The sequence below is a fragment of the Tiliqua scincoides genome, chromosome 5, assembly GCF_035046505.1.
Source record: "Tiliqua scincoides isolate rTilSci1 chromosome 5, rTilSci1.hap2, whole genome shotgun sequence".
NCBI classification, from domain to species: Eukaryota; Metazoa; Chordata; class Lepidosauria; order Squamata; family Scincidae; genus Tiliqua; species Tiliqua scincoides.
Window position 1 is genome coordinate 125,982,033 of NC_089825.1, and position 23,420 is coordinate 126,005,452.

At 47.0% G+C, this 23,420-nt stretch overlaps 1 protein-coding gene across 1 annotated transcript; it reads left to right on the plus strand.

Annotated features, from left to right (window-relative positions):
- Window positions 1–172: 172 nt before the first annotated feature.
- LOC136653520 (vomeronasal type-2 receptor 26-like) lies at window positions 173–22,184 on the plus strand. Its single transcript, XM_066630411.1, has 2 exons — window positions 173–434; window positions 21,274–22,184. Exons 1-2 carry the CDS (start codon window positions 173–175, stop codon window positions 22,182–22,184), a joined length of 1,173 nt encoding a protein of 390 aa, XP_066486508.1.
- The last annotated feature ends 1,236 nt before the right edge of the window (window positions 22,185–23,420 follow it).

Below are 23,420 nucleotides of genomic sequence, written 5' to 3' on the forward strand. Positions count from 1 at the left end.
CCACCTTGCTCTCCTGGGGGCAAGAGGTGGCGGCCTTGTTTCGTTCACGGGCCGTCCTCCCTGCCCATGTCCTGCCTCCTCCTTTCTTGCCCTCCCAGCTCCTTATGAGGCTTTGCCTCAGATGTTGGTGCCCTGCCCCTTCCAGGTCAGGTGAGGCTGTGGGAACCCAGCCATGAGGCTCTGCCCCTCCTGGGTTCCCCCAGGCCAGGAATCCCCACCTCCTGCCATCCAGCCCTCTCCCATGTGCCAGCCACCTCTCATGTGCCTTCCCTTTGGCCGCTGTTGTCACCGGGGCCAAGGCGCGGGTCCTCCGCCACCGTTGTCGGTGGCATCCCTGGGCCAGGTCGGGCCGCAGGAAGGACAGGCGTCTCACCTGGGGCTGATGCCGACCAAGCTGCGGGGTGCTCGCGTCCGCCCCTGCGGCTGCTCCCCAGGTAGGTCGCCTCCCCCCTTCATGCGGGTGAGCCCCTCGAGCCAGGCTGGGTCCCTGGGGGTGCACCCTTCCCGTCGTGGGGTGCGTCCCCATGACATCCACCCAGCAAGTAAAGTTAACATTGCTAGCCCTGCCCTCCTTCCACTCCAGCCCTTTGCATTTCCCAGCTCCCTACTGTCTTCCTCACTTGTAGTATGAGCAGGAAGCATGATGGAGAAGGAAAATATACGTGTCCCGTGTATTCTTCATTCTGATGAAGGCAGCCATTCTGGAAGCAGATCCTGTAAAAGCCCATTGTACGTTAGCACTGGAGTTCACCTCCACATCCAGCTCTTTCTTCCAGTCATTTTTTACAGTCAGTTTTGTCATCCCCTTAGCTACAGAAACAGCTGACTGGTGTATTGAGTGTTGCACTTTCTGCTGGCATGCAGTGTTGGCTTTCCATTCAGTGATGGCCAATGGAAGTCTCTGGAGTGGTTTCCCTTCCAGCAATGGATTTTCACACAAGATGCAGCTGCCGTCCAATTTCTGCCACTCACTGAAGTCCATCACATCGTATTCTTTGTGCTCCAAACTGGTTATATCAAAACCTTGACTGGCCAAGTCATGCCCTGGTACAAATCTCTTACTTTTCTTGCATTCATCAATAGTGGCTGTCCGACAGTGTGGAGACACAGGGGTAAGAAGGAAAAAAAGAAAAACCATGCAGACAGCTGAGGCAGGATTCCCTTTTTGCATGGCTAGTGCAATAGGAAAGCAACCTAAAAAAGAGAAAGTTTTACTTGTTAACCTTGGGATGCATTGCAAGTCACACTAGAAGTGGAGCCACAGTGTTGCAGCATTGGTTGAAAAAGTGATTCACAGAATGCATTTGTAGAGTGCAATCATATCCCCACCCCCACTGGTGCAGCCACACAAAAAATGGACAAATTATATTGGGTGGGGGTGGATAGGGAGTCTTTGGAGGTGAAAGTGGCTTTAAATCTCCTGACATCACCATAAGCCTCCCATTCCACAACACACCTGCTCAGAGCTGTGACAGCAAAATCACTGGTACAAGTCTGTGGAGAGAAATGTGGTAGGGAGACTGCAGAAAAGAGGAATAGGACCCATTACATGCCATCGGATCCACACCCATAGCGTCCCACCTGCCCTCTCCCCACTCTCAGCACTGTCTTATCTGCTCTGGCAGTTCCAGCTATCTTCTGGGAGCAGTGCTACCTTGCGCTATGGCACTCCCACAATGTCTGCCAATGGCGTACACATGGCAAAAATGTTTTCAGTGGAGGGATCCTGTGCACTTTCTAATGGCATAACTGTGTAATATAGTAGAATTTTTTACAATGTTTTATGGCCCAATCCTATCATTTACGGACCACCAGCAGATTGCATGTTCCACTGGCAGAAGTATCAGGATTCAGGCCAAAGTGCTTGGATCCATTGTTGCATGATATTGTTGCACTTGCCAAAGCTGCTGGAGAGCAAAATGAGACTACCAGAGCTGTCACTAGTGGCTGCATGCATTTCCACTGTTCCACTGTCATAAACCCCTCTGTGCACTGTTTATTCAGAACTGGGCCATAACTAAAATAAAAGTCCTCTCCTCTGCCAGGCAAGAGCATGTACTGCTGATGGAGTGTGTGGAACATGCTATGTGTGGGAGGGCACCAGACAGTCCAGGAGAGGTAAGTAAAAATCTTTTTACTTAATCCATAAGCCACCTGGTCTCCAATGGGTCTCCTTGGAAGTTTTTTGCTAGTGTAAATCTGAGGAGACTCCTAGAGGCGGGTGTAGTCTGGGAAGAGGGGATAGTATCTCAGCATTATGGGTGCTACCAAGATCCTCTTCCTCTCACCTCTGAACAGCCCCCAGCCTGACCCGCTCCCTGCCCCAATCTGCCCATGATCCTCCACTGATGAACCTCTACTGCCAAATTATCAGTGATGCCAAATTATTGGTGATGACATAGGAGGATCAGCAGGCTGCTGTTCACCATGCCTGCCCTCTGGCCATTTGCCCTGGTGGCCAAATGGTGGTCAAATGGTGGCCAAATGGTGCAGCGGCTCTCCTGCTATTAGCTTGGGACTTATACTGCTGGATTACAATGTCTGTCAGAGTAAGGCCTTGCTAGGTTTGGGCCATAACTCGCTCATACATTTGCCGAGACAGAGTCACCTGATCTTAAATTGCTCACAACAAAACCGTATGTGGAAACTGCTGATGGATGTAGGAGCAACAATAAAGGACAAGAGAGCTACTCCTTAGAAGGAGGCAGGGCAGACTGAGAAGCAGGCAAACAACTGGAAGAAAAGAAAGGTGCAACAAGCATTTTTCACCTAAAAGGGGCAACATATCTGATTAGTTAGTTGGAGTGACCATGTGGGGTTTCTTATCTTGTGCCTTCCCCCCCCCCCCCCAATAAATCTTGTTCAGTATGCAGATTGCTATTATCTGATCAACTGTCCAATCCTATGCTTGGGCTGTGCTAGGTTTCTGGTAATACAGTCTGACTGCCAACATTCTAAAATGTGATACGATTTTACTCATAGCCAGGCTGCTGTTGGAAATGGTGTGTGGTGCTGGCCAAGAGGCAGCAGACCTCCAGGATTCTCTGGTGCTGATAATCTGACATTGGGGTGGATCAGAGTGAGCAAAGAGGAAGTCATGCAGACATTTCAGCTGGACTTTGGACTTTGCTCTCAGTCTGGAGAGGTTGAAGAGCTTTCCATCTGATTTGGTTCGGAGATAGATGCCTTCTTTTGCAGTTCCAAAGGCCTGCTTCAGCAGGACAGCAAAGAAAATCCCAAACAAAGTCGGCGCAAGAACACAGTCCTGCTTCACTCCACTTTGGATGTCAAAGGGGTCTGATGCGGAGCCATCAAAGACTGCAGTGCCCTTCATGTCCTCATAGAAAGACCTGATGATGCTGAGGAGCCTGGGTGGACATCCAATCTTGGGGAGAATCTTGAAGTGGCCGTCCCTGCTGACCAGGTCGAAAGCCTTCGTGAGATCTATGAAGGCTATAAAGAGTGGCTGTCGTTGTTCCCTGCATTTCTCCTGCAGCTGTCTAAGGGAGAATACCATATCAGTGGTGAACCTGTTGGCTCAGAATCCACACTACAATAGACGCTCTCTGCAAGTACCTGGAGTCTCTTTAGTACAACTCGGGCAAACCGCTTTCCTACAATGCTAAGGAGAGAGATGCCATGGTAGTTATTGCAGTCACCCCTGTTGCCTTTGTTCTTGTACAGCGTGATGATGTTTGCATCCCTCATGTCCTTTTTCTATTATTTTTTTAAAAAATATTAAAATATTTTTTAATTTTTTAAAATATTTTTCAAAAACAAATATAAACAAACACACAACAGAAAAAACAAAAACAAAAAATAACACTTCACTACACACACAAAAAAAGGGTGCAGGAAATCATATATCATCATATATCACTAAAACTAATAAATCATTATGTATCTTAATCAATTTCCTCTTCTAAATTTTCCTCTTAATATCATTTTTCATTCAGCATTCATCTATCATCTCATATCAAATTATGTATTATATTGCAAATGATTGTATTACAATCATCTAAATGCCCTATCATATATTTCTAAAACTTCATTTTCAGCCAAGCATAAAAAGGTTTCCATTGCTCAGTTTGTGTCGGTCTTCATTGGTGATCCAAAATTTCTGAAAATCTGTCCATTTCCACCACATTCGTTATTTTCTCATTCTCTTCTTCCTCAATCTCCATGGAATATGTCTCAAAACTTTGACTTTATTGTCATAAGCTATCCATTCCTTTTCCTGTGAGGCCTTCAGTACTTTATCTCTGTAAAAGGTTCTGATGAATTTCACATAAATTTCTCTTGATAATTCATGTTTTCTCAGATGAAAAGTGCTCACTCTTCTCACTGGATTCAGTTCTTTAGATATCTCTTCCATCGGTGTATCAATGGAATGGGGGGAGGGGCCAGCCAGCAGACGTGCTTCTCTCGGGCTCTTGAAAGGCACCTTGTTTTTTCCCAAAAACTGTGGATCCGAGGAGATCTGAGGATTGTTTGTCAGGAGAGACAAACTCCTCCATGTGATGGCATGATTCCTGAGGAGATAATGCCCAGCCAGGGGGCTTTCCCAGGAGATTTCGCCATCTTGGCAGCAATGGTGAAGAATTCATTTTGAATCAAGCTGAAGGCCCCAGCAGGGAAAGACGTTGAAAGACTTAAGTAAGTGTTATTCCTTTTGTGTATGCCTGGCATGGATTGAGTAGTTTGATTGCGTAATTTGGGGTTTTTTTGCCGTGAGAAGAAGAGGAAGGGGGAGGTTCCCCCCCAGCTGTTTATCGGTGTGAGGAGAAATCGTAGAAGAGATTTACCAAGCTTGTTATGGTTATCTGAAAATATAATTACAACTTTACAACTTTGAATTTCGGTGGATTATAAATTAACTGTCCTTGGATAAAGTTTGTGCATTGGAGTGTTTATTGCCTTGGTTTGCTACTTTAGTTTGGGAGTGCGGCTGATGTTTTGACATTCCTGCGAATTGAGGAATGCGGTTGCCAAGGCTACAAGTATAAACACAGTAGATAAAAGAAACAAAAATAAAACAAAAACAGTGCACCAGTGACATCTAGTGACATCTAGTGGATTTAAAAAGACATTGCAAGAACTGGATTTGTGTTTAAGTGGAACAAGGAAGATAATACACTGAGGACATCTAGTAGTCTTAAAGAACATTGCGAGCAGAGGGAAGGAAGAATGAAGATGTCGGCTAAAACAGTGAAAGTCCAAAGCTTGCCAGCATCAGAGTTGGGACTTGGAAAATTAATACAAAAGGAATTGAAAGGGAAAGATTGGAAACAGACTATGCAAGATAATATGGAAAAACTGTTGGCAATGGTACAGCAACAAATAAACCAATCTGTACAGACCCAAGCCAGCATAGATGCTTTAACCAGTGGTGGGATTCAAATAAATTAACAACAGGTTCTATGTCCTAATGAGCAATGAGCAACTCAGCTTTAACTGTCTGCCGCAAAGGAAGTTGAAAGACTACAGCTGCACTCCTATACTGTACAGTACACACTTTCAGCAGAACTGAGCCTTCTACCACTGTTTGTTGCATCATGTTGCTGGTCTCACTGCCAGGCAGTGGAGGTCGGGGGGGGGGCAGTCCTGCCATGAGTACCACTGGGCACCACCTCAAGTACCACTGGTGGTATGAGTACTACTGGTTGAGAAATGCTGCTCTATTGCTTTTACCACCCAGCCCTAAAAAGAATTCCACTGAACGCTAAAGCTTCCCCTTCCAACTTCCAACTCTGCAATCCAATGCATGTCTACTCAGAAGCCCAACAAGTTCAAGGGGAGTTGTTGAATTCCAGGGTTTGAGAGAGAATGGAAGCCTTGAAGGATCATTTCACTAATGAGCAAAAAAGTATGAGGGGACTGTTCTTCTAGGTTGCTTTCCAACAGGCAACAGCAGATACACATCACTTTGGTCTACTCTAGTGGCAATTCTCCCACAAGTTTGAGGGCTGCTACTGACCAGGGAGTGCAAAGCAGGGGCCTACAGTGGGTGGGGAGGCAGGTGAGGCAGAACCTCCCCACCACAGTCCTTCAAAAGTGTTGCAGCTGTGTAGGTGCCCAAGCACCCACAACCCAGCCTAAAAATGAAAATTAACAGCACATGTAACAAGCCTTGCAGGTTTTGAGATTCACCCTGATCACAAGTTCTTCCCAGTGCTTCTCCAGTTCTTCTTCATTAGGTGATAAGACCTAAACCCAATTTGCAAACTTGTTCAAAAAATCTTCAATTTCTAGTCAGCCTGCCATTTCACTTGCGGGGGGGGGGGGGGGGGGGGGGGAGAATAACCTAAAGGAACTTTTCTGCTAGAGAAGGAGCAATGCTAACTGTACCATCCTCAGCACACTTACCTGGAAATAGCAGCCCAATCCTATGCAAGCCTACACAGGAGTAAATCACATTATATAGTCAATTGGGCTTGCTTCCCAGGTGTGAGTAGGATTGCAGCCTAAGGACTATCCAACTTTCCAGAGCCAATGCAGCCACATTGCAGTCCCGAGGTAAGGGAACAAACATTCCCTTGTCACAAGGAGACCTCCAGGACTTGGTGCTGGAAAGTTACAGTTGAGAGGACTTAGGACTCAATCCTATTTTCCAGTGCCAGTGCAGCTGTACCAATAGCGCATGCACTGCATCCTGTGGTGGGGGGCAGGGAACATTTGTTCCCTTACCTCAGGGCTGCATTGTGACTGCACAGGTGCTAGAAGAAAGCCTCACTGAGCACAATAGGACTTACTTCTGAGTAGACATGCATAGGATTGTGCCCTAAGGCTGCAATCCTACTTCCACTTTCCTGGGAATAAGCCCCAATGGCTATAATGAGATTTACTTCTGAGTAGATATGCATAGGATTCTGCTCAAAGGCTGCAATCCTATCCACACTTTCCTGGGAGTAAGACCCATTGAACACAATAGGACTTACTTCTGAGAAGACCTGCATAGGATTGTGCCCTTAATGAAGTAATGTTTTGTGCCATGTTCCTGCCTTTTTTTAACCTGAGGAATTTCAGCTGTGGGAGCATTGCCTCTATGTGTCTGATAGTGTATTATACAATTGTTGTGTAACAACATGTATTGCAATGAAAAGATCCCAGGCACAAAACTGCATTCCCAAACCCCAAGGATGAAAACCAACCCCATGGTGCAGTCCTGTGCTTGTGGGAAGTAAGGGCACAATCCCTATGCCTGTCTACTCAGAAGTAAGTCCCATTATAGTCAACAAAGCTTACTGCAGCATGAGAGCCCAAGCCTATGCATGCCTACTCATTATAGAGTCTCATTATAGCCAAAGCGGCTTACTCGCAGGAGAGTGTGGCTAGGAGTGCAGCCTCAGTGTGGATGAGGATGAGATGCTTCCTTCTTTGCCTTCTGATTGACAGTGGCTGCAATCCTAACCACACTTTCCTGAGAGTAAGCCCCATTGAACAAAATAGGACTTACTTCTGAGTAGACGTAGTTAGGATTGTGCTCAGTGCCTACCTAGAGGTAAGTTCCATTGTGTGTCCATGGACATGCGGCGGGGGGGGGGCTTGCCCTCCGGGGCAGTGGGGGCTCTTTGGGCGGGAGCTGATCCGGCACCCTCCTCTTCGTCCCACCGGCGCCCCCAACCCACCGGGAGAGCTGAGCCCAAGGAGCCTCCAGGAGCAGTCTACTCGCCAGTTGGCCAGCTCGGCCGGGGAGGGGAGGAGCGGGGCGGGCAGCTGGGCTGCTTCTCTCACCCTCGTCAGCAGTCTGCATCTGTGGGCGTGCCCTTTTTGCAGGAGCTGCAAAAGCGAGCTCGCAAGGGCTGGTGAGTGGCAGCCGCGTCGCGGGAGACTCCAGTTGGCCGTGTCCGGCTCGCCCCTTCAGCCCCAGCAGCCTCGGCACCCACTGGGAGCAACCCCCTTTCCCGTGGGACGGGTTGGCCCCGCACGGCTGCTGCCCCCAGGAGGGTTAGCCCTGACATTTCAAGGCGTGAGCTCCCTGGCCAGCAAGCGGTTCTTAGAACCAACAGCTGGATTAGGTAGGGGTTCTATAGAATAGGTGAGAACCTGCTGAATCCCACCACTGGGCTGGGACCTGAATGAACAAAGAACAGAATAAATCTGTTGCTTTAGCCTTCAGCATCAAGCACAGATGCAAAGCCCACTGACTCCTCTTTCACCAGACTCCAGTTCTTCCTTTCCACATGTCCTTCACTGAACCTCTTCAGGATCACCTCAGGCAACAGGCCAAGTATTTTTGCCCTACATGCTCCAAAAGGGGGCTGCAGTCATCACCTACTGTACAGTTCCATATCTTCAGTGTTGTTTTCACTGCCTCCACTGGCTTCAGCAGCGAGAGGGAGGGGCCGCTTACACAGCATGGTCAGACTCCATGAAATACTAGAGGGGTGTTTTGGACCCCTCTAGCTATGCTGTTGTCAGTCAATCAGCCCCTTGAGTATTGGGGTAGGTGACAGATTCAAAGCCTCCTTCCGAAGTACCCCACCCTCAGAGGCACTCAGGTCCTGATCATGAGGCAGGTGTGTCCATCTGCTGACTTGCCGACTCCTCTGTCCTCAATTGAGCAAGAGTGCTGAGAGCTGTTGCTTGCTCCCCTTGTGACTTCCTTTCTGCAACATGAAAGGGGGCCCTCTGCTTTTGTTGTGTCAGGGGAAAATGCAAGATCTTTGTCCCAGTAAAATGTTCAGACACTAATCTTTTAGGAGCCTTAGAACGAGGGGATTTCCTCTCCAACTTATGGGCTCCCATCTCCCAGAATTAACGAAGGTCCCTCTTGATATCCTATCACCCTGTTTCATTAGTCCATTCTCCCAGCTGGCCCACGGGTTACAGTGGGCAGCAGCACTGCATTGTGCAGGATGGCTGAGGATAGGATTGAGCCCTAGTCTGCCTCTGGGTGGATTATTTCCTGCTGATAGCCTAATTCGGCTTCTTAGCCACTTGGTGCCATTTGCCTTCCTTTAGGTTGGAGGCTTCCCTCCCTGCTGTCCCAATCCTAATCCCTTTCTTTGCCTTAATAGTCACACACCGCATTGGCCATGCAAGTCTCCCCCACCCCCTCCAACACACTCCCCTTCACTTATGCCTTCTCAGGAGCAAGCACCTTTGATTTCTGTCCTGCTGAGATGCCTTTCTTTTAAAACCTGTTTTTAGAGAGAAGAATTGATTGATTCCTCAAAATCCACCCTTATTTCTCTCGTTGTACCTGAAATACAGGAAGGTGGCCTGCTGTGTGCTGGAATTGGTAGTTACCCTGTCCCAAAGTCTTCGGTTCTCTTTATGGGGGAGGGGCCTGTTTGTGGCAATCTTTTTAAAAACTCAGGACAGGGTTTCTTTTGGGAGTCCCATTTGAAGTTGCTTCTAGAGAACCATCCCAAAGACTTCAGGTGCCACAGAATCTGGAAGGATTTTGATTATTATTATTTTTAAAGTCTATTCAGCTATTACCCAACCTGCTTTGAAGGACCAGCAGCTGAGAAAGGGTGTGATCAGCACTGATAAATGCTCTCCCTCTGTTTCCACTTTTGCCCAAATGGTCTGGGAGCAGAGGATCCTGGGAGTCTGTCCTCCCTGTTGCTCCACTTTTGATGATGAGGCAGGCAGTGGTGATGCTGATGGGGGTGGAAGATGGGCCCCCTTTGGATGCCATGTAATTTTCAGCCAGGCCTCTTGGATAGCAAAGCAAAAGAATATGTTTTGCAGATTAGCAGAAACTGTAAAGCTTTGGGAGATGTGAGTATTTATCCTCTAATTATCAAAATCACTACGATTGAACTTGGCTTCTTCTGGGATTGTTCCTGAACAGCTGCAAGCTGCTTGATGTATTAGCAAGACAAACTAGACAATTTGTTTCCCTCAACAGCTTTTGCTCCGCGACATTCAGGGAATAAAGACCATGTATAAAGACTCCTGTCAGGCCAACGTGTGCCACAGAGATAGGACAGGTTAGACTGAGCCGGGCAGGGCTTTGTTAGATGGAATCATGAAACTCCTTTAGCCCTTACACTAAAATCTCCACTTGATATCTTTGTGTTGCTAAAGGCTGCTCAGTTCTCTGTGGCTGTTTCTTCTCTATAGCTTTGATCACAACAGATGTTAGTCATAATCACACTGGCAGGCGTATAGGTGACAATGCAGATATGCAGCTGGGGTTTGGGCCGAACAGTGTTGGTATTCAGAGTGAATTTGAACCTACTTCTCCTCTGCCTCTTGCTGCCTTGTATTTTCAGCAAGAATTTGAACTCCATGTGCAGCAGGCAGTCTACGAGTCAACATAATTTTCCTCGTTCTGCAGATTACATGATCCTTGGGGGATTTGTATCCATTCTATTGGTTGACATGACTGTACCCAACTATATGGTACAACCAGACTCTACTGTAAAGGGATTGTATGTACTTTTGTTGATTGAAGTCCTCTGGTAGTGTGGTTAGCCTGATTAGTTTGATCTACGTAATTTATGCAAATCAAACCTAGAATATTGATGAGGAACACTTCAGATATACAAGTACATCATTTGGGGACTACAGCATGGAAATGGCTTATGACAAATTTAAGATGATGACCAGCTATTGAATATCCTGTTAAGCTCAAGGCTTTGCAATGGGGTTGATTCACATATTTATGGCCAAATCCCACTGGGCCTCACTGCCAGTGGAATCTGCACTCTGCTGGCAATGACTGCTGAAAAATGGCTGTAAGGCATGTTCCAGCAGTGCGTTGAGTAGCACGCTGCCCAAGCATTGGTGGGAAGTCACAAAAGCATCCACTGAGGCAGTTAAGACAGAGGGAGAGACAGGGAGTGCGCTGGACAACAAGGAACAGAGGAGAGAGAGGTGGCACTGGGCAGTGGGAGGAATGAGACAGAGAGATGCGCACTGGATCTTATCCCCTCTGACAGCAGCCTTCCCACCCCTTTCTCTCCATAGACCTGCTCCAATGTATTTGCTGGCACAGGAGAACCATTGTTGGGTGGGAGGCTCATGGAGGAGGAAGGGGATTTAAATCTCTACCCCCCCCCCCACTTTATACAACATGCACTGTTTCAATGTGGCTGCAGCAGTGGGAGGGGTAAGGATAGGACTGGGCTGTTAGCCACTGGTTCCTTTTACAAGTCAGCTAGAATTTATGGATGTGAAATGTGCTTGTTTCTCTGAGCTAATGATGTAAAATTACATGAAAATTTCCTTGTAGTTTAATTCCTAGAAACTATCAACATGTCCTTGCCTTCCTCTTTGCCATTGAGGAGATCAACAGGAACTACAGTCTTTTATCAAATACCTCCCTAGAATACAAACTCTATAACAATAATTTCAGTGTAATGAGAGCCTACACAAATACTTTGGATCTCCTCTTCACACAAACGGGGAAATCTCTAAATTACAACTGTGATAAGGAGAAGAAGCTAATTGTTGTCATTGGTGGACTCACCTCCGAAAATTCTGCCCATATGGCCAACATCTTAAATGTTTACAAGATTCCACAGGTATGGTATTCCTAGGAAGGAACAGCTGTAGCCACAGAGAAATTGAGAAGTATCCTCCAGGACCTTACTAGTGTATTTCTCAATATTTGTGAGCCTGAAAAAGCATTATTCAGAGTGTAGAGCCGTATCCCATTTTCAGCTCACAGTTATTATGGGTTTCTTGAATAGACAGGGCCCCAATCCTCCCTATCTGAGAAAGAATATTCTGTTCATTAAAAATGTGCTGGGAAATGAATTCTATTTTTCAACATTTGTTCTTTCCCTTTTAGCTTAGTTATACCTCGTTTGGCCCTGTATTGAGTTACAAAACTTGGCTCCCTTTTTTGTTTCGGATGATTCCAAATGAAAATCCTCAATCTGCAGGGATTGTTCAGCTTCTTAAGCATTTTGGATGGAGTTGGATTGGCCTCCTTGTAACAGATGATGAGAGTGGAGAAAAATTCCTTCTTGCTCTGAAACCAAAGCTCCTCCAGAACAACATCTGTATTGCTTTCACACAAATGATTTCACCACTAAGGAGTTACTCATTTGTTTCCAGTAGCAAAACCCTTAGAAGGATAGCTGATACCATTAGGATTTCAAAGAAAAGCAACGTCATTCTTGTCTATGGGGACGGCCAGTCAATGGATGGATTGCGAGTAATTTTAGTAAATTATGAAATTCGTTCTATGTTTCCATTGGAAAGGGTTTGGATCACAACTTCTAGATGGGATTTCACTGCTGTTCAGGATTCAGATAAATTCACACCAAAATCCCTCAATGGCACCCTGTCCTTCAATTTCCACACAAAGATGGTTCCAGGATTTCAGGACTTCCTTGAAAACCTGAATCCCTATCAGTCTCAGATGTATTTTATCCATTGGTTTTGGGCCAGTGTATTTCTCTGTTCATTTCCAATATATAGTATTTATGGGCCAAAAGGAAACTGTACAGGGGAGGAGAAGCTGACTAGTCTCCCAGGACCTGTGTTTGAAATGGGAATGTCTGGTCAGAGCTACGCTATATACAATGCTGTTTATGCTGTGGCACATGCTCTCCATGCCATGTATCCACTGAACCATAAACAGAAATTATCGGGCAATGGAGATGGGTGGAATCCTCTGAAACTTCAACCATGGCAGGTAAGTTGTGTCCCCACCCCCAGCTGTTTGTCTGCAGTAGTGATCTTAATGAGTTCATGCAGGCAGAGATCTCATGCTCCTTCTGCAAGTGTTGTAAGCTAGTGGAGCAGCACCTGACATTTGATCAAAACCTTTTAGGTATTTGCCCTTAAGTCTAAAGTCCTGCTGAGGATTGGAGGGCAAGTAGCCAACACCCATCTTTTCCTTGCTTCAAGGCAAGTTTTTAAAGGTCATGGGTTAGGGGAAAGGGGGAGGATGCAACATGAACAATTTGCTGATTTGCTCAAGCAGTACTGAGGACTTTTCTCTTATCCACTGGGAAGCCTTCACATCTTTGATTTCCTTCAGATTAAAGGAAGGATCCATAAAGTGGACTAACTCCAGTCCTTAGGAAAAGGCAATCATTTTGCAGTTTTAACACAGGAAAAAATGGCAAAAAAAAAACCCCAAAAAGCCATTTTGATTCCTTCACAACCACACAAATAAGAAAGGAGAGGAAAACTCCTGTAAATGGAAAAAAAAAATTGGATTTATTTGGCTCGATGCATTTTGAAGTGCAGTGTCAAGGAAGGGCATTCACTTGTCTTTCACTTCAAGGTCTTGAAATATTTTGGAGAAAGTAAATCCAATGTTTGTGCCTCTTAGAGGTTTCCCCCTCCTACTTTCCTCTTCTCTGAGAAGTATTCATGCCTACATCAAAATTGATGCTGTGCTGGGCACACTGTGTCATGATACCTTTTTTGATTTTCTTGTTTTCACATTCAAGGAAGATTGTGTACTTCTATAACATTCTTAAAACACTCTCAGTTCAATCCTATGATCCACAAGATGCCAGAGCAGTGAAGGCCTTGAAGGCGTGACAGCCTCTCTGTGGGTTTACATAGTGTTGTTACATAGTGGGCAGGAGGTCTGGTCTAGAGGTTAGAGCCTCCATTTGCCTGAAGATTAACATCCACAAGGTCGCCAGTTCGAGGCCACCGGCACCGTGCGACCTTGAAGCAGCTGGCAAGCTGCAGCTGAGCTGTTCCATCTGCTTGGAGCGTGGGAGGATGGAGGCCAGAATGTTAAACCAGATCGGAGCGTAACACCTTGAATGTGGTGGTTCTTGAAAGAGAGAACCTTCTTTCAATTTGTAAAAATCCCTGCGTGGATTTAATAAGCCTGCCTGTGTAAACCGCCTTGAATAAAGTCTTGAATAAAGACCAAGAAAGGCGGTATATAAATACTGTATATTATTATGTTATTATATTATTGTTGCTGGTGCAACTGCCTGAAAGCTGTGCACTGCCAGCAGTGAGTTTCAGATTGGCCACCAGCAGGATTGTGCCAGCAGAAAGGTGGGAATTATGGGGTGGGGGGTGGGGGGCGGTCTGTTCCTCCTCTGACTTCATGCTGCTGAGTGAGTTATGAGATGGCCCATCCCTGAGGTCATCTGGGGGATCTTCCTTTGTGTGCCAATCAACTGAAGCTAGCTTGATGGTGTCACAGTCCTAGAACTGCAGAAGTTCCCTTTTGAATCAATGACTTCACCCTCCTGTCAGCATCCTGGTGGATTCTAAAAACCTTTGTTTCTTTCCCACATTATTGGCTTAGCCTCTTTATTTACTGTTTGATTTATAATTGAAAGCTGCTCCTGCTGTCATGCCTTTTAGTTGCTTTTTGTGTTTTTTTTATTTACATTTTGAAGAGCTCAATCCTATCCAAGTTTCCAGTGCAGATGCAGTTGAAATGCAGCCCTGAGGTAAGGGAACAAATGTTCCCTTACCTTGAGAAGACCTCCATGACTGCCCCCAACCACCACAGAATACAGCGCATGTCCCAATGGCATGGCTGCATCAGTGCTGGAAAGTTGGATAGGATTAGACCCTAAATATGTTGGGAGCCACTTTGGTAACCTGAGAAAGTGGGGTTTAATTCTCTTAAATATATTATCTTCCCAATATGTGTTTTAGCATTTCTTCCTCGTAACAGCCCGCTGCCAGGGACCATGGGACTTGTAGTCTATGATAGGTTGACTGCATTTTCAACATTTGATCCATGGTGCAAACATTTTCTCTTCTCACCTAGCTTCACAGTCTCCTGAGAACCATCCGCTTTAATAATAGTGCTGGGGAAGAAATATTTTTTGATGAGAACAGGGAATTGGCCTCAGGATTTGATATCATGAACACAGTCACATTCCCCAACAAAACCTTCCAGAGAGTCCAAGTTGGAAGGATAGACCCCAAGGCTCCTGCAGGCAGAGAATTCATCCTTGATGGAAGTGCCATTGTGTGGAACCACAAGTTTCAGCAGGTGTGTGGTGCATGTGATTTAATAGATATGTGGTTTCTAGGCTCTTTGAAAACAAAGCCAGTGTATTCCTGCTAGCATTGGCTTTATACCATTGTGTCTGTCTCCTCTCTGGGCTACTTGTCATTAGTCATGTCAGATGAGCATGCAACCTCTAGCATGGGATGCTCCACAGTAAAGCCACATGTTGTTCTCTTCACCACTGTTAGGAACTGGGGACATCGTGTATATAAAGCATCCACTCTGGTGCTGAGCTGTGGTCCCTCCCAGTCACCAGCTCTCTCAAAGTTGGGAGAGCCTTGACTGGGGTGGGATTAAAATATGGCTGTTTTGCCTTCCCATGCCCTCTGAGTGTAGCAGGAAGGCTAGCAAAAATATCATCACAAATAGGATTATAAAAGGAGAGGCAAAGCAAAGTTGGGCTTGTCATCTTGGGTGTCACGTCCTTGGTGATCTTTTCACCCAATTCCATCCAATGCAGCATTGCCTGATCCAGCAGTCTGATCCAGCAGGGCTCTTATGTTCTTATTACGCTTCAGTGCACTGTAGAAAGAGGCCACTGAGAGACTAATCCTGTTCCCCACCACTGGTGATGATGGAGCAGGCTTATGCTACATCCATTGGGGGGAGCAATCAGGAGGCCTGGGAGAGGTAAGGAAAAAATTTCTGATGCCTTACCACCTGATGGCCTATGGGTCTTGTCTGACCAATTCCATCTGTATCACTGCCATAAGGCCCCTTATCATGGTACAAGAGTGGGGGTGCCATAAGATTCTGCTGTGCCACAAATGGGCAGAGGAGCAGCAGGCATGGTGGTGGCACTACAGGCTCTGCCACTCTTGGTATGAAGGCAGCAGGGCCGGGGAGGGGGAGGACAGCGTGGTATTTGGAGCATGGAAGATGATGGCACAGAGGAGGTGGATCCCAGCAGCACCAGCGTCTCCCAGTACCCTATCCCTCTTTTTTAACTGGTTCCTCACCTTTTTGCTCCTTCGACTTATGCCAGCCATTTCTACGCCTGCTGTTCTATCTGTGTCAAAATGTTGAGTTCTCTTTTGTGTTTCTGACTTCGGTGTTTGTTTTTAAATTATGCTATTGGCCACCTTGGGCCGCTTAATGCAGTTTAGAAACCTGTGAACAAAGCCTGGTTCAATAAACGCAAAGTAGGAACAGAAAGTCTGGAATTCAGGAACATCCTTCTGTCCAAAGATAGGCTCTTTGGCCCTGTGGACAGCTTCACAGGCCACCCTCTTCCATGGGTACCCTCTACCCTGTCCTCAATAGTAGCTAGATCTTCCTTTTCTTTGGTCTTGCCTCTATGAAGGCTCCGAGTCTGAAATCTTGATTTCCTGTATTCTTCCCTCACTGCTTCTAAGCTCACATTTTCTCTTCTTAATTCAACCCCTTCCTCAGATGAAGCTTTTTCTTCCTCAAAATGGATAGAAAGAAGGTTAACAGAGTTCAAGAATTATATAAGTGGAAATACAGAGTTGTAGAAGAAATAAAGATTTGTGAGGGATATTATGAAGATTACTTCAACTAGAAGGAACCAAGGTGCCAAAGTATTCAGGGGCTATATGAGACAATCCCTAGTAAGTGACCAAAGTGACACAATTAAAGTGGTGGCTCTCATTTTTTGTAGAGCGAGAACAACAGTCCCCTTCCTTCCTTCGTAGTACAGTGTCACACCAAGTGCCTATAGCTGGTCTCTCTTGTGTCGCTGTTAGACTGAGTCCCCTCTGGAATAGGGAACCATCTTCTCATTTATTTTCAGCACAATCCTATCAGGGCATTAAGTGGATAGATCTCACAATCTCTTAACGTATGCCTGGGCCTGCTGTTGGCTACTCCAGGAAGGCCCACGGCAGCAGTGGCAGTCTGCTGAACCTCAGCTGGCACAGCTAGGTTGAAGGTGGAAGCGGTTCAAAGGAGAATAGGGCAGTGATTCAGCTGGGCTGAGGGCAGGCTGGGTGGATGATCTGGGTGGCTGCCGTCCACAAGATCTAGAGCTGCCAGGCCAGGTCTGACACACCTACTGGATTTATGCTAGTGAAATTAGCTGGCATGGATCCGAGTAAGCCCATGGGGGCCCAGGGAGTGGCTGAGCAGGCAAGTAAAATGTTGCCTTACTTATGTCTCTGCTTCTGCCTGTATTGGCAACCTTCAGTCTCGAAAGACTATGGTATCGCGCTCTGAAAGGTGGTTCTGGCACAGCGTCTAGTGTGGCTGAAAAGGCCAATCCGGGAGTGACAATCCCTTCCACACCGGGAGCAAGTGCAGTCTGTCCCTGGTCTGTCTCCCTGGCTATGGGCCTTCCTTCTTTGCCTCTTAGCCTCAGACTGTTGGCAAAGTGTCTCTTCAAACTGGGAAAGGCCATGCTGCACAGCCTGCCTCCAAGCGGGCCGCTCAGAGGCCAGGGTTTCCCACTTGTTGAGGTCCATCCCTAAGGCCTTCAGATCCCTCTTGCAGATGTCCTTGTATCGCAGCTGTGGTCTACCTGTAGGGCGCTTTCCTTGCACAAGTTCTCCATAGAGGAGATCCTTTGGGATCCGGCCATCATCCATTCTCACGACATGACCAAGCCAACGCAGGCGTCTCTGTTTCAGCAGTGAATACATGCTAGGGATTCCAGCACGTTCCAGGACTGTGTTGTTTGGAACTTTGTCCTGCCAGGTGATGCCGAGGATGCGTCGGAGGCAGCGCATGTGGAAAGCGTTCAGTTTCCTCTCCTGTTGTGAGCGAAGAGTCCATGACTCGCTGCAGTACAGAAGTGTACTCAGGACGCAAGCTCTGTAGACCTGGATCTTGGTATGTTCCGTCAGCTTCTTGTTGGACCAGACTCTTTTTGTGAGTCTGGAAAACGTGGTAGCTGCTTTACTGATGCGCTTGTTTAGCTCGGTATCGAGAGAATGTGTGTCGGAGATCGTTAAGCCAAGGTACACAAAGTCATGGACAACCTCCAGTTCATGCTCAGAGATTGTAATGCAGGGAGGTGAGTCCACATCCTGAACCATGACCTGTGTTTTCTTCAGGCTGATTGTCAGTCCAAAATCTTGGCAGGCCTTGCTAAAACGATGCATGAGCTGCTGGAGATCTTTGGCAGAGTGGGTAGTGACAGCTGCATCGTCGGCAAAGAGGAAGTCACGCAGACATTTCAGCTGGACTTTGGATTTTGCTCTCAGTCTGGAGAGGTTGAAGAGCTTTCCGTCTGATCTGGTCCGGAGATAGATGCCTTCTGTTGCAGTTCCAAAGGCCTGCTTCAGCAGGACAGCGAAGAAAATCCCAAACAAGGTTGGTGCAAGAACACAGCCCTGCTTCACTCCGCTTCGGATGTCAAAAGGGTCTGATGTGGAGCCATCGAAGACAACAGTGCCCTTCATGTCCTTGTGGAAGGATCTGATGATGCTGAGGAGCCTGGGTGGACATCCAATCTTGGGGAGAATCTTGAAGAGGCCGTCTCTGCTGACCAGGTCGAAAGCCTTTGTGAGATCTATGAAGGCTATAAAGAGTGGCTGTCATTGTTCCCTGCATTTCTCCTGCAGTTGTCTAAGGGAGAATACCATATCAGTGGTGGACCTGTTGGCTCGGAATCCACACTGCGATTCTGGATAGACGCTCTCTGCAAGTACCTGGAGCCTCTTTAGTACAACTCGGGCAAACAGCTTTCCTACAATGCTAAGGAGAGAGATGCCGCGGTAGTTGTTGCAGTCACCCCTGTCACCTTTGTTCTTGTACAGCGTGATGATGTTTGCATCCCTCATGTCTTGAGGTACTCCACCTTCTCTCCAGCAGAGACAGAGGATTTCATGCAGCTCAGTGACAATGATCTCTTTGCAGCATTTTAGGACTTCAGCAGGGATGCTGTCTTTTCCAGGTGCCTTGCCAAAGGCAAGGGAGTCCAGGGCCACGTGAAGTTCTTCTAGGGTTGGTTCACTGTCAAGCTCTTCCAGCACAGGCAGGCACTCAATGTTGTTCAGTGCTTCTTCGGTGACTACATTTTCTCTGGAATATAGCTCAGAGTATTGCTGCACCCAGCGTTCCATCTGCTGCGCCCGATCCTGGATGACCTCGCCTGTGGCAGACTTCAGAGGGGCAATTTTCTTCTGTGTTGGACCTAGGGCCTGCTTGATACCATCATACATCCCCTTGATGTTGCCCGTGTCAGCTGCTATCTGTATCTCGGAACAGAGCTGGAGCCAGTAGTCGTTAGCACATCTCCTGGCAGTCTGTTGGACTTAGCTGCGAGCAGTTCGGAGGACCTGCAGGTTGCGCTCACTGGGACAGGCCTTGTATGCTGCTTGAGCTCTCCTCTTTTCCTCAATGACTGGTGTCAACTCCTCAGAGTGGGCTTCAAACCAGTCTGCCGCCTTGTTGGTCTTCTTGCCGAATATGGACAAGGCGGTGTTGTAAATGGTATTCTTGAAATGTTCCCATCTGTTGGATGTGTTTGCGTCGGCCGGGCCTGGAAGAGATTCCTCAAGCGCTTGTGCAAATTCCTCCACTTTTCTCTGATCCTGGGTCTTGCTGGTATCAATGCGAGGTCTTCCTTCCTTTTTCGTGTGATACGGTCGCTTTGTTTGCAGTTTCACTCTGCTGCACACCAGGGAGTGGTCAGTGTCGCAGGCAGCACCATGATAACTGCGTGTGATCTTGATGCTGGGAAGGCTGGAGCATCTGGTGAGGATCAGGTCGAGCTGGTGCCAGTGCTTTGATCTTGGATGTCTCCAAGAGACTCTATGTTGGGGCTTTGTGTTGAAGAACGTGTTGCTGACACAGAGACCGTGATGACAGCAAAACTCTAGCAGGCGTTGGCCATTTTCGTTCATCCTCCCAGTGCCAAACTGACCTAAGCAAGTGGGCCATGAACTGTTATCAGCACCAACTCTAGCATTGAAATAGCCGAGGATGAACAATGGCTCTTTTACAGGGATTTTCTTGACAGTGGTGGCCAGGTCATCATAGAATTTGTCTTTGGCTTCTGCTGGAGACGACAGAGTCGGTGCATAAGCACTGATGAGGGTGATAGGTCCTGCTGATGACTGGAGCTGCAGGGACAAAATTCTTTCACTTCCCACAGTAGGTGGGATGATGGATTTCAGCAGGGTATTTCTGACCGCAAAGCCAACGCCATGTTCCCTGGTTTCATTTGGTGGTTTTCCCTGCCAGAAAAATGAGAAATTTCTCTCCTTGACAGATCCGGAATCTGGCAGCCTAGTCTCTTGAAGGGCGACGATGTCCATCTGCAGTCTGCTCAGCTCCATGTCGATGACAGCTGTTTTGCGTGCGTCGTCTATTTCTTGCAGGTCATCAGAGAAGCCAGGTGTCATTGTCCTAACGTTCCAGGTGCCCAGCTTTAGGGCAGTAGTTTTCTGTTTTCTGTTGCATGGTGCAGAGTTGTCGATCTGCTTGTCGGTTTTCACCCTAAACCCCACGCACCCCATGAGGTTAACGGACCGTGGTGAGGCAACACCTTACTGGCTGGGGACTGCCCAGCTTAAGGCGGGCGGTAGCTGCCCAATGAGATGCAATGATCTCTCCCACCGTCGGAAGCAGCCCCTGGCGTCATGCTCTACGCCAATCGAGCAAAGACTTATAACCGGTAAACTGCTGCTTCCCGTGTTGTGCCGACGCCGTATGGCGAAGTTGGAGTGTCCTCTCCAGTGCGCGAAGCCTGGGTAGCTTCTGCCTAGACCCCAGCTAATCTGTGGGATGCAGCAGACTGCTTTACTGAATGGGATAGGCAGGTGGATAACATCTGCTTCGTTCCCCTGTTATGTCTTGTCCTGAGAATCATAGAAGTGAGGAGAAAACATCTTATTTCATTACTATAATTCTTCTTTATGGTTCTCTTAGCTGCTGCCCATTTCCACCTGTGTCGAGAGCTGCCATATTGGATACAGCAGGGTTGTCCTGCTGGGGAAACAGATTTGTTGCTATGATTGCGCACAGTGTCCCGAAGGGAGGATTTCAACACAGATTGGTAAGAAAAAGTATGCAGGCTACCCACTGGCACCAAATACCTAATATTTTGGTAGTCTAGTCCTATCACTTATTAAAAAAATGTATTAAAGCAGTATTTTCTCAACATTTGTCCTCTGCTGCACCACTTCACATGGTCCACCTATTTGAAGTACCACCGGAAGCAACTGGCAGTGACATTATTGCCAGTTACGCCTTAGTTGGGAGACCAGATAATAAATAAATAAAATGAAGGTGTGCACTTTGACTGACAAGCAAATGAAATTTGGCATCCTTAATATCAGCTCAGAAGGAGACTGGCAGTTGGCAGAGAAACAGTTATATATTTTTCAATGAGGATTGATCTTATTAAAAAATGTGTACTTTGGAAATATGGAGACGTTGATTATGAATTTCAGATGCAGATCAATGTGAGAAGTGCCCAGAAGATCAATACCCCAATGAGAAGCATGATCAATGCATCCCCAAAACCATTGCATACTTATCCTATGGAGAACCCCTGGGAGTTGTTTTGACTTCCTTTGCCCTCTTCTTCTCCTTGACCACCATGCTGGTGATGGGGAGCTTCATTCTGCACCGGAACACCTCCATTGTCAGGGCCAACAACTGCAAAATCACCTGTGCCCTGCTGTCCTCTCTGCTGCTTGGTTTTCTATGCTCCTTCCTCTTCATTGGCAAACCAGGAAATATAACTTGCCATCTCCGGCAAGCAACCTTTGGGATCATCTTTTCTTTGGCAGTGTCTTGTGTGTTGGGCAAAACCGTCACTGTGGTTGTGGCCTTTATGGCTACCAAGCCAGGAAACAGGATGAGGAGATGGGTAGGGAAGAGGCTGGCAGTGCAAGTGATTGTTGTCTCATCCCTTTTTCAAGTGGGCATCTGTGTTGTATGGATGGCAACCTGCCCGCCTTTCCTAGAATATGACATGCAGTCCCAGACGGATCAGATCATAGTGCAGTGCAATGAAGGATCAGCTATCCTGTTTTACTCAGTGCTGGGCTACATGGGCTTCCTGGCCATCGTCAGTTTCACTGTGGCCTTCCTGGCACGAAACCTGCCTGATGCGTTCAATGAAGCCAAGCTGATCACCTTCAGTATGATGGTATTTTGCAGTGTGTGGGTGTCCTTTGTCCCAACCTACCTGAGCACCAAGGGGAAGTACATGGTGGCCGTGGAGGTCTTCTCCATCTTGAGCTCTTGTTTAGGATTGTTGGGGTGCATCTTCCTCCCCAAATGCTACATAATAGTATTGAGACCTGATCTGAACACCAGAGAGCAGTTAGTAAGGAAAAAGAATAGTGGCACTTAGCTTCTCCGTTGTCTTTCTTCTTGTGTCTTTTCCTGCTCTTTGGGGAGTTCAGAAGATATTTTAAAGTCTGAACTATCCCAGTGCATTAACTGACAGGGATGAGCATGGCGCAGTCACCTTCTGACCCATTCTTTCGTTTCTCCCGCTTGTAAATATCCATCATGGTATCTTAATGTGCATCTTTAATGAAAATAATTGAAGATATGCATTCTTTGATGGTGGTGGTGGTGGTGGAGATTGGAATACCTGCAGGAGGTATTTTTTACTTACCCCCTGATAGGCTGACCAAGCGCCCATGGGTCTCTGTGGACATATGCTAGACATTTTGCTGGGGTACGTCTGAGGAGAGAAAGGGAGTGGACAGACCAAAACATGAGGGATAGGATCTGGTGTGCATGACTGCCCCTGAGAGCCTCACTTTCTGGCCCGCTTCCCTCCCCCACCTGACCTTTCTCAGAATGGCCACAAGCCTCCTCCTCCCCTCCCCTGCTGCCAACTTGCTGGCACCTGTGGAGCTCCCCAAAGCTGCTGGAGCACATGCTGTACCTCTTGCCATTTGCTCCAGCAGCCCAGAAAAGTGTGACAACTGCCTGACTTTTGTGCTGCTGTGAAGTGAGCTGTGCTGCTGGACGGAACCCAAGTTCCGGCAGGGCAGGATGACTGTAGGATTCATCCCTAAGTTAAATGATGTAATTCACATCACTGAGAGGATAAGAAGGCAGCACTCTGGTGGCATAATAATAAGTGCCGACATACTATATTCTCTTGAGAATTCTAAATCCTGAAGGCTTCTGACTCCCCTGCCTAACTCTGCTTATGCCCGGTGAACTCTTAGAAACATTTGAAGACTGCACTCATACACACTGTAGTAGATACAATCACATTTAGGCTTTGGAGACACATATTTCTTCTTCTAGGTTGCTCCCACTTCATGCCACATTCCTCTCACTTCCAACCCTGCTTAAACTTTCAGCTGGTTAGGGTAGAAAACGAACGAGAATTGTAGTCAGAGCGTGTGTGGTCAAATGTACCATAGAAACCTAAATTTATACAAATTTTATGAGTAGGAGTAAAATGCATAGGCTCAGTATATGGAAGTTTTTTATAACCATAAATTCATACTCGTACAATCTATATTCATACATTGAGTGCATTTATCTCATTGCCATTTGAATAATGTATACACTACATACCATGTTCAACAATAAACTACTGTGAATCCTTGGATACCATTCT